The 11,900-nt window shown below is 43.9% G+C and overlaps 1 protein-coding gene across 2 annotated transcripts in view; it reads left to right on the plus strand.

The window, feature by feature from the left end:
* The window catches only part of Tmem117 (transmembrane protein 117), a 533,134-nt gene that overhangs the window by 3,056 nt on the left and 518,178 nt on the right, over positions 1–11,900 (plus strand). For both annotated transcript variants that reach the window (XM_023723617.1, XM_004638584.2), the window contains exon 2: positions 7,759–8,063. In XM_023723617.1, coding sequence (XP_023579385.1) covers positions 7,787–8,063 — 277 coding nt within the window. In that variant the 5' untranslated portion in view covers positions 7,759–7,786. The remainder of the gene's footprint in view (positions 1–7,758; positions 8,064–11,900) is intronic.

Consider the following 11,900-nt stretch of genomic DNA (forward strand, 5'->3'; position numbering starts at 1 on the left):
AATTTTAAGCATTAACTGTTCCCTTCACTAAACAAATAGAAATTAGTAGTACAGTCATCTTAGCTATTCTATGTTTATACATATATTTTCCCTTCCTTGTTTCTTCCTTTTCTCCTTTCCCTCATCTCGTGGTTCTTTCCTTTTCAGTACTCTTTTTTTTTTTTTTTTTAATGTATTTGGCTTAGGGTCTCACTGTACAGCTCAGGCTTATAGTGATCCTTTTGTTTTCAGGCTCCCCAGTGCTGGAATTATAGGTGTGCACCACCGTGCCCAGTCCTGGTGGCTGGCTCAGTGTGCCCAGGGGTGGGACCGACATGGGTGGGCTGGGGATCAAGCCCCATTCCCCTTCCTTGCCTAGGCAGGTGCTTAGTCTGCTGAGCTATCTCGCTGGCCCTGGTTCTTTCCTTTTGAGTAAATTCTTTTCCTTTTACTATATCTACTGTTCCTTTCAGATATTTCCTCTTTCAGGTTTGTACACTAGGGACACAATACAATGTTTACACATGGGGTCTGATTTTTTTCTCTTGTGAGAATAGCCTCTAGTTGCATCCATTTTTCTATAAAGGCCCCGAGTTGATCTTCATAGTTCAATAATACTCCATTGTATAAAAATACCACATCTTTTTTATTTATTCCTCAGTTGATGGGCATTTTGGTTGTTTCCAAGATTTAACTATGACAAATTGCACTGCTGTAAACATGAGTGCACATATGTCACACAGGGGTGGCATAATGTTTTTGGGTCTTCTGGGACAATACCCAGGAGGGGAATAGTGGGGCCGAATGGGACCTCTAATCCTAGTTTTTGAGGATTCTCCACACTGATTTCAATAGTGGTTGCACCAGTCTACACTCGGAAGGGTTCCTTTTTCCCCACAGCCTTTCCAGGATTTGTTATTAGTTGACTTCTTGATGATAGTCATTCTTTCTGGGGTGAGATGGAATCTCAATGTTATTTTAATTTACATTTCTTAAATGACAAATACTGTTGAACATTTTTTCATATATTTACTTGCCATTTGTATTTCTTCCTCTGAGAAGTGTGTATTTATCTCAAATGCCAGTTTTTGGATTGGGTCTTTGAATTTGGGAGCCTGATTTATTAAAATTATATGTTCTAGCGGATGGTGAGATGGCTCAATGGTCTAAAGCACCTACTTAGAACAAGCTTAGCAAAGTACAAGGGATGGCGGTTCAATCCCCCAGCACCACATGCCAGCCAGCCCTGCCCCCAGGTGGGCTGAGCTGGCCACACACACACACACACAAATAAATAAATAAATAAATATTTAAAAAAAATATATATATATAAAAAAAAATTATATGTTCTAGATAGAAGTCCTTTGACAGTTGGCTAAGATATTTTTCCCAGTTTGTGGGTTTTCTTTTCACTCTGTTGATAATTTCTTTTGATGTGTCAAAATTTTTTAATAGGATAAGATCCAGTTGTTGATCCTTTGAAGTATTTCCTGTTCAGTTTTGTTTTTGTTCACAAAGTCCCTGCCTGCTCCTGTGTCTTAAAATTTTCTACCTATTTTCTCTTCCAGTAGATTTAGTGTTTCTATTTTAATATTTAAACCTTTGATCCATTTTGACATTAGTACATGGTGATTGACATGGCTCTGGTTTAATCTTTGGCATGTGGGAAGCAAGTTTGTCTAACACCATTTATTAAAGAGGTTATCTTTCTTCCAGTGAACATGTTTGGCCCCTTTGTCAAAGATAAGGTAGCTGAGTTTGTTTGCAGTTGTGTCTGCATCTTCTAATATGTTCCATTGATCTGCAGGTCTGTTTTTGTTTGTTTTTGGCCAGTACCATGCTGATTTTATCACAGTAGCTTTGTAGTATAATTTCAAGTCAGAGATTGTATTGTGTCCTGCTTTGCCTTTGTTGGCCAGGATTGCCTTTGCTATTTTAGGTCTCTACCAGTCCCAAATGAATTTTAGGAATGTTTTCTCTTGATCTGTGAGGCATGTCATTGGTGTCTTGATTGAGATTGCATTAAATCTGTGTAACAGTTTTGGGAGTATCACCATTTTCACAATGTTGGTTCTTATCCATGATCAAGGAATATCTTTCCATTTTCTGAAATCCTCTTTGATCTATTTTTTCAACGTATTATCATTTTCACTTTATAGGTCTTTTTTTTTTGTTATATTGATTCCTAAATATTTAATTTTTTTGGAAGCTATTTTTAAATGTGTGGTTTTCCTAATTTCTCTATCAGTGAGTTTATTGTTTGTGTACAGGAATGCCATTGATTTCTGAGTGTTGACTTTGTATCCGGATATGCTGCTGAATGTGTTTCTTAATTCAAAGAGTCTCTTTTTTTTGGAATGGAATCTTTTTTTTTTTTTTTTTTTTCTTTTTGAGACAGGGTCTCGTTATATAGTTCAGGCTGGCCTTCAGCTCACTTTACAGCCGAGGCTGGTGTTGAATTCCCAAGGATCCTCCTGCTTCAGCCTCCTAAATGCTGGGATCGCAGGCATGCGCCACCGCACCCAGCTGGAATGGCATCTCGAGCAGTTTTCTCACACGTAGGCTGTTGTCCACGGTTCACTATCTGCCTGTCATTCAAACACTGATTTATGCAGTTATTCATCCATCAGAAAATGTTTATTGACTGTTAACGAGGCCCAAGTAACCTCAGCACATGGGCTATTTCCTAGCACAAAATACCACATTAGAAGCATTCAGATTGAACAAATGAATGAATCGGTATCTTTATGGAATTGAATCTGAACATCATCATGTTTTGTGTGTGATTATATTAGTCTTCTGCTCTGGAATCTTTGATGATTTCTAGACCACACTCAGAAGAATGCAGGCCAACACGTCTGTGTACTCTTCCTTGACTGATTCCAAACGATCTGTAATTCTCATAGGACTCCTCCTGGAACCCTTTGGTCCAGCCACACAGAACTATCGCTGTGTCTCTACTTTGGTTCCAGGCTATCTCTTCTGTGTCTTTTCTTTGAAGTATCCTTTTCTCTAGTGTCTTTTTATTGCTCCCATTTTCCTTTGCATTCACTTGAAATACAGACTTGTAGTGACATGTGTGACATTTGTAGTGTCGCAAATAAATAAATACTTCCCCCTCTGGAACTGGAAAGCATGTGGGAGGTCTGTGAGCCATTAGTCTCAGTCCCTGTGAGTATCAGCATCATTGACGCTGCTGTTACATGAAAAAGCAGAGGATTTCAAGGTATTGACGGTGGCATCTGCTTGAAGTGTCGTTGTTTACGTGAGGGGCTTTAGTGGTATGGAATGGCCTCCTTGTGTGGCGTAGCTGGAAACTCACAAATGCACATCAGTGATATGTTGAAAAAGAGTGATGGACTCGGTTGCTTATGTCGATGCTCAAAGATGAAGAGCAACCTTCAGGCTGTCCTGACACCGCGTATGTCCATCCCAGTTGTCTCTGATCTTGCTGCCAAGGTCAGTTTGCTCGGCAACAAATGTTCATTCACCCAGAAGTTTTGTGGCTCTTTTACATAGGATGGTTTTGTTGTCAGAAATTTTCTATGCAAAAGCAAGCTTTTAGAATGCATGCTGTTGTGTGGGGGAGGCGCAGCGCAGAGCGCTGAGGCGAGATGATGGCTTTGATTTGGATCCTCGTCCTGATCTGGGGGAGTTTTGTTCTTTTGTACAAAAGCTACTAAACTCTCACTTGCGGTTTCAGCATTTGTGAAATAGTCCTAGTAGTAGCATCTCGTCACGGCACTGTTAGGAAATTTGGAAGAGAACACATTAATTTAATCTGGGCCCAGTGGCCCATGCCTGTAATCCCAGCGATGAGGTAGACCGAGACTGAAGGATTGTAATTTCAAGCTGTGCCATAGCAATTTAATGAGATGCTGTCTATAAATAAATAAATAAATAAATGAATGAATGAATAAATAGGGTCGGGGATGTAGTGCAGGAGTAGAGCACCCTCGCTTCAATTGTCGTTAATAGAAGTGGTCTCTGGTACTCAGTAAATATTAGCTGCTAGTAATGATGGTGGTGGTGGCAGCGGCGATGGCAGAGCAGCCCCTATAGCTGAAATGGGATGGTGCTGGGCAGGGCTGCACCTGGCGTTCCTGGCCAGATCATCATCATGGTCAGCCCTGGCTGCAGGTCCTCTTCTCCTAGAGGAAGTCGGATGCCATCTTGCTTTGCCTTTGTCTCATCTCACCTGAGCAGCGCTGGCAGGGTGGGGATGGGGGCCTCTTTCTGGGAGGCTTATTCATCAGTAGCAATCCGTGGCCTGCCACCCGGAGCTCAGTCGTGGCCCGCACCCCGAGAGTGAACAGCGCCTGTGAGCTGTCCGAGGCGCTGACTGTCAAGTGAGGGAGACAGACTCTAAGCAGGACATTTCACCGTGTTGTGTTAAGAATTTGACCAAACGCTTTCTCATCCGTGGCTGAAGAATTGAAGGCTTAATAAATGAGAAGGATTTGCAGATGTTGTGTCCTTTGGAGCATTGTCAATTTGAAAACTTCAGTCCTAGATTTTAACAGCAACCACAAAGATGCTCTGTATGGTGACAGAAGCAAAAATCGGTTTGGTGCTCTGAGAGTAATGAAGGTATCTAAGGAACTAGAAAATGGTGCTGAGATGGCCGGGCAGGTTTTTCACGACCTTGGATCTGAAATCAAGGTGGGAAAGTGGATGCTTTGGTCACGTTACTATGTGTTTAAACTTTGGAACCTTTTGAGGGCCGGCCAAATAGCTCCGTGAATTCAAGTGCCTGCAAGCAGGCCCAGGGGCCAGGGCTCAATCCCTGGGCCTCCTGTGCTGGCCCCACCCCGAGGGCACGCTGTGATGGCAACAGAGACTGGGCGTGGTGGCGGCTCGCCTGTGACCCCAGCTCTTGGGAGGCTGCAGACAGGAGGAGCACTATGAGTCTGATCTAGGAGTGAGACTCAGAACACCCTGTAGACCCTTCCCTAAACAAACAAACAGAAACCAAAAAAGGGGAAGCCCCTCGAAGATACTATTTCAATTTTTAGATTATGAGGAAAGCATAAATACTATCTTGTCATAAAATTAAAAAGATCAACTGAGAACTATTAGGGCCCCGATTCCATTCCGCCTGCTGGTATCTAAGTCACTGAAGCTGTAAGCGTGACGGGACATATCTTAGTGAAGGAAGTACTTTCTGCCTGTGGTAAATTAGGAAGAGTAAAGCCTAGCTGAAGTCTGGATCGTGCGGCAGTGGTTTTGGACACGTTCAAGGTGCTGTATGGAATTGAGTGGACAGCGGACGTGTGCTTGCATTTTTGCACATTGAATGCCATGGAAGCACCGAAGGCATCATTCTTGTTCTTCTCGGTCTGTTCTCTGGTGTGAAGGCTAATGCGTGTAGGTCTCTGTAGTGTGTGATGACCCTCATGTTTATCATGTAAAACAGAAGCAGATGTCTTGTGAAAGTCACCATTCCTAAATAACCTGGGCTGTAGCTCCTGGGAATAGATACTTCACAGTATTCATGGTGAGTATAAGGGACTTGAAATTGCTTTCAAGGAATTGCTCAGGAAGTAAGTCCTTTAGCTTGTTTGTGTTGCTTTCCTAAATTACTTATAACAACTTTTCATTAACTTAGATTACGAGTTTAATTGACATTCATCAGCCCAGAGTATCGGATTGGGATTTGGTAGTCTTGGATTCTACCCTCAGATCTTCCCATTGATTGAGAAGCACTTCAGGCTTGTGATGTACTCTTTGTACTTCAGCTGTGTGTAGTAGAGTGAAAATGTTTTATCGATGGCTTTTTTTTTTTTTTTTCAAAGAGTTCAGATTTCTGAAGGATTTGTAAAACTCACATGTTTTTTTGGGCTATTGAAGTGTATGTATTCCAGAGTTAACGTACTGGCCCGTCGAGCACAATGTGCCTCTTGCAGGGCCTCCTTGGATCTAGGCTTTGGCTAGTCCATCCAGGCAGGGAAAGTAGCTGAAGCAGACTTGGCTCCTTGTAGCGATGCTTTCATGCCCTGAGGTTGAAGGAGGCTCAGACGGGAGCTCTTTTCTGTCTGTTTCCGTCTGGCTAGCTTTGGAAGACTTCTGTCCTCCTAATGAAGAGATGGGAGCCATGACAAATGACATAATGATGCTTACAGATACTCAGCAAAGAGCCTTCCATAGTCAGTGCTGTAGACTTCGCAAGGGTCCCTCTTCCCTTTTTCCTCTCTGAGTCATCAATAATGGAGGAGGAAGGAAAATGAATTGGCAGATGGTAGTCAAATTATTGCCTTTATTATTTTTGCTACTCTCTCAACAGTTTTATTGCAGAATAAGCCAGATGTAGTTTAGTCTGAGAGCCAAATGGGTTCATCAAAACGAGCCCTAGAATTAGACTTAATTATCCATTCACAAGTCCTGGCCAACCCAGGCAATCTCTCAGTGTGAGAATTACAGCTTTTGGGTTTATGGGCAAGTGGGCTCTGGAAGAGGAGAGAGGAGTAGAGCAAGACTTTGGACCCTGGCATTTGTATTTAAGGCGGTTGTGCTACCAGTGTGTGTCCAGGTTAGGACTTACTGCTGTCTGCATGTCATCTATTTTGCAATTCCTCTGTCCCTTTCCAAGTGACTTCACCATTGACTTGACAGAGAACCCTGCCTTCCCCTGGGGGAAAACCCTACTAGTCAAGCTGAAGCTTGGCAGGTCCTCCTCTGTGAAATCTTCCCCTCTCTCCACACTTTCCCAAATCAAAGCTGTCCAGTTCCTCCTGAAGGGGGACTACTCTATCCTAGACTTCGCTGTTCCATCAAATTTATCATGTTGAAATTACTTGATAGCTAGAATGAGAACATTTTTATAAAAGTTTGTGTACAGTATGAGGCCATTGTTGACAACTGAGTATTATTTAGCCATAAAGAAGAAAATTTTATTATTTGCAAGAAAATGGATGGATCATCATGCTGAGTGAAATAAACTAGACTCAGAAAGGCAAACAATACATGCTGTCCCCAGTGTGTGGAGTCCAGAAAAGATAACAAACTAGAAGAGGCATTGTTACCAGACCAGAATAAGGGAATAAGAGGGAAGGCTAGAAGAGGGAATAACGGGGTGATGGACCTGATAAAAAACAGATAACATGCAGTGAAACTATCCAGCATCTGAAACTAGGGGGAAAGGGGCTCGAGGCAGTGAAAATGATCAATGTGTTGTGTGCATGCACTAACTTACCAAATGAAGCAATCTGCATAGTCACTGTGTGCTCATAAGCGAGGGGAAAGGCCCGTATGCACATGTGAACACGTTAGTGTGTAGGAAAGGGCGCTCCTGTCTGTGCACCGATCACAGAGTAACGACAAGTCTGGGGACGGGTTGAGCGTGTCCATTTTTTCTTAATGTGTGTTCAGTTTACTTTTATGTTTTAACTTCTAGATGACTGTCTTCCAAGTGTGAGGTAGAATCATCTAAGTGAAGAAAAGCCTTGCGTTGACTTTCCGTTGTGTCTTCGCCCCTCCATGTCATCTCAGCCTCCATCCTAATTTGGAGTCATGCTGTGGGCTCTGACAGCCCCTGTGCTCCCTCTACCCTTTCATTCTCCTTTCCTAAATGCCCAGCTCATCAGAGGCATGACTGGGTGACGAGGAACGGATGATACTGCCTTCTCGTAATCACAGAGAATATCGCCGCCCCAAAGAGGAACAGATGCCACCTTCTTCCAGTCCAGCTTTATTGAGCTTTTACACATCCGGACAGACAGCAGCAAGCCAGTTAGTGCGTGTTTTCCTCACTCTTGACTGTTTGTATCTTTTCTTGCACAGGTGCACTACGGCCCTGAAGCTCTGAAGGATGGGTAAAGACTTCCGCTACTACTTCCAGCATCCCTGGTCTCGCATGATCGTGGCTTACTTGGTGATCTTCTTTAACTTCCTGATATTTGCGGAGGACCCAGTTTCCCACAGCCAGACTGAAGCCAATGTTATTGTCGTTGGAAACTGTTTTTCTTTTGTAACAAATAAATACCCCAGAGGACTTGGCTGGAGGATCCTGAAGGTGCTTCTGTGGCTCCTGGCCATTCTCATAGGACTCATAGCGGGGAAATTTCTGTTCCATCAGCGCTTGTTTGGTGAGTACCGTAACCCAGGCATGGGATGCTTTTAATTATTTCCTGTCCTCTCTCCAAGAGAGAACTTCGTTCCTCCTAAGTTCTAATTCAGGATGCATTTCAGTCCGTTTTCTAGCCTTAGTTCCTGAGGCACTGCTGTAACTAGGTTCTTCACCTCTTCTGTGTTTAGTGGTGCACTCCTGCTGCTGCCTGAAGAAAACCAGCGTGAGCAAGATTAGTGTCACATTTCACTGGGACTATGACTTAGAACTCAATGAATATGTACATAATTGTGTTTAGAAAAGACATGAAAATAGGTCTGATTGTGTAAATATAGCCCGAGTGTGCTGTAGTAAAGCGTTTGTGAGTCAGCGAATGCTTCTTTATCGTACTGTATTTTCATTAAAGTAAGCGGACCGTTGCCTGTGTATTTATACATGTTGTCCATTCTTGGAATTAGAACCAGAGCACTAACTTCTTACCCTCATTTTCTTGTAATGTTGGCTTTAGGGGTTTACTTTGTTCATCCATAGAATAGCACATTACTGTAGTAACAAACTTCTTGGTAGTACACAACCGAAAGAGAATAAATTAGATGAAGTTAAAAGACAACTCACTCTAAAGCTGTTGCGATGTTCCTAGAGATCGAGGCTAGAACTCGTTTTGGAGCCTGGGATGCACTTCTTTTCATTCTGTCAGAGTGCTTTTTGCCTCTGCTTCTCTGTCATTCCTGACCCATTTGTGTTCATCTCGGACATCAGTTCACATCCCCACTTCGAACACACTTTCTTATTCCAATTTTAAATTTTCAGGGAAGGGGCTGAAGTGGTCTAGCGGCGGATGCTCATGCAGCATACTCAGCAGTCGTTCGTCACAGGCCGGCCACTATTCTGGCCAGGGAAGTGGAAAGTCAAGTTCTCGCGTCTCATAGTAATTCATTGCCTACAAGTGGGAGAGTAAACAAATGGATGTGGGACACGATGAGGAATAATAAGTGCTGGAGGTGAAAGAAACCAGTTTTCAGTGCTGCAGATGGGTCAGGAAGGTAACTGAACAGGGAGCTTTGAGCTTAGCAGTTAGAGGCTCATTGAGGGGAAAGGATATTTTCAGTCTAGAGATTCATTCGGCACAAATGGCAACGTTGTAAGGAATGAGTAACTAAGTAAATATTCATATATATGTATACATTCAGAATGGTACTTGTCTAAATTGCTACATCTCAAAGTATTATCATCTCTTTTTCCTATATAAGATAAAGTGTATTGGTTGCTAGTGGTTACAGGTGGATGATGAGATTAGTTGACCTACCTATACTTATGGGGGAAGGAACTAGATTGAAGTGAGGATAAGTTAAATGTACAAAGAGAGCATCTCTGAAGGTCTTTTTGGCCTGGCGCTTAGAACACGGGTAGAATCATGGCCTTAGAAAGGACAAGAGCAGAGGCCCTGATTTCTTAGATACATGCATGAGTGAGGCAAGGGGTGGTGCTTTGAAGTACATGTTTGAGTAGAGGAGCACAGGGAGCATCTGCCCACGTGGGAACCTCTCATGGTGCAGATGCCCTGAAGCTAGGGCTGGGCGGGTCTGATGATACAAGGGTAAAGAAAGGGGTCAAGCTTTAAAGTAGTGATCCCAGGGCGTTGGGGGAGAACTGACTAGGGCTAGGGGAAGGGGCTGCTGACTGCCGCTAAAGGCTGTGCTGTAAGTGCAGAGGATCCACTTTGAATGACTAAGCAGTTTTCTTTTGAGCTCTCCAAAGTCACCTGGAACAGAATTTCGGTGATTCATATGGGCGGGGACTGCTTGGGTCCAACCCTATTGGAAACACAAGAAGGAAAACAAACCGAGAACTCTGGTCCGATGGTTGTCGATTTAATTAAAAGGTTGTTCTTGTGGGCGTGGAGGGGAGGAAAGGGGAGAAAGTGGGTCCAGAAGGCATGGGCAGGGGGCCAAGGATGTGGAGGAAAGCAGCAGGTGAAGCTTGAGTCAGAAGAGGGAAGGAACCAGCGGGTGTGGCGGAGTGACATGCTGCAACAGAAGCGTGGTCATTCTTTACTGGTAATTCCCAGCAGGGCGTGTCTTTGAAGTGTGCATGCCAAAGTGGATGGCGAGACAGGTCATTGGCACAGAGGATAAGCAGGCCTCACAGTTGCTCTTCTCTTTGCTGACACTAAAGGCCTGGTGCCCAGAGTTAAAGAGGACAGGTTTATCTGGCTCACAGCTTGTAGGGGCTCCAGCATGTAATGGGCTGGCTCCACGGCATGTGGCTCCATGGAGGGGAAACAGGTCAGGGTGGACGGGAGGTAGTAAAACAAGCAAGGGGCAAGACGACCCTCTTTCTGTCCACTGTATCTCCTACTGAGATTAGGGTGGGTGCCAACCAGTCAGTCATCCCCCTCCCTTAGTCCCAGTACCCTTAATGCTAGCATTGTAGCATGAGTCAGTCACATACTGTAGATTCAGCCACCTCTGAAAAAGCCCGACCTATGACTGCCTGAGGCTTTCAGGGCACCTCTAGGACAAGCTGTAGGCTGGTGCTGCAGCGGGTGGCTCATCCATCAAGCGCTGAACAAGCATTGTGTTGCGCACAGTAACCCTACAGATAGGAGGCGGTAGGCGTGGGTGCTGGGTGCGAGAGGCTGTCTCTAGAACTGGGTAGAGCGTGATCCGCAGAGCAAGCGGATCACGTATCTGTCAATACGTATCTGTCACAAGCAGTGGTCGGATGGCTTTGTAGCACGGGTGGGGAATTTTCCCATATAGAAAGCAGCAAACGTAGACCCAAAGTTTCAGCTTGAAGAGAAGTTACCTGCCGTATTAAAGGTTAGTTAAGAATCATACGGCAAGGTAATAAGAAGGGCAGGTCACTTGGTTTTGTCATTCGTACATTTTGTTTTTATTCTATTACAAATTTTGATTTCACACTAAAATCACATTTCAATCATAACTTACCTTTGAATTCTACTGTGAGCCTAAGTACTAGAGCTCTGAAAAAATATTACAGAGCTCAGTGGTTTATTGAGTACAGCTTATTTTAAAGTAATTCAAAAGCGTTTCTTAATTTTTGCTTGCAGTTGAAAAGATTTTTTTTTTTAAATTTTTTTATTTATGTGTGTGTGTGTGTGTGTGTGTGTGGCCAGCTCAGCCCACCAGGGGCGGGGCTGGCTGGCATGTGGTGCTGGGGGATTGAACCGTGGACCCTGTGCGTTGCTAAGCTTGTTCTAAGTAGGTGCTTTAGACCACTGAGCCGTCTCACCAGTCCCTGAAAAGATTCTTGAATGTCAACATTGTCATTTATATTTCACAATATCCTTTTCTGTCTTTAAAAGTAAAACTCACAGTTATATGGGATCCTAGCGAACCTACAGATCTTGAGAAGTAATGTAAAGGGATTTCTGATTCGATTTCCTAATAAGCTGCGAGCTTGTCCTCTCTGAACCTCTTGTTTTCAGCTGTTGTTTCGTGAGCTCTTAGTCATTTCCTCCTAATAGTTCTCTCTCACTCAGTTTTTTTCCTGATGGATTCTGGAATAACTTCTGTCTGTTTTTCTAAACGGCTTCTGGGGTGATTAGAATAAAATCTGAACTCCTTTGGCTGATGCCCAGAGCTCTTTATCACTCACGCCTCCTCGGCTCTGAACCTGGTCTCTTGGCCCTCTGTCTACACAGCAGTCTTGCTGGGTCTCAGGCCGCTTGCTGTCTCCTCTCTTGTGCATGCGTCCCCTGTGCCCCGCACACTTGTCCCCTTGCTGTCTACTTGGCTTGTTTCTCCCTGTGATGTTCTCCCAGACTCACTCTTGTCAGACTTGAGGTGTCCCTCCAGCTCTTGTTCGTGACCTCTTGTACGAAAGGAGTAAG

The sequence above is a fragment of the Octodon degus genome, unplaced genomic scaffold (genome assembly GCF_000260255.1).
Source record: "Octodon degus isolate 3935 unplaced genomic scaffold, OctDeg1.0 scaffold00100, whole genome shotgun sequence".
Classification (NCBI taxonomy): Eukaryota; Metazoa; Chordata; class Mammalia; order Rodentia; family Octodontidae; genus Octodon; species Octodon degus.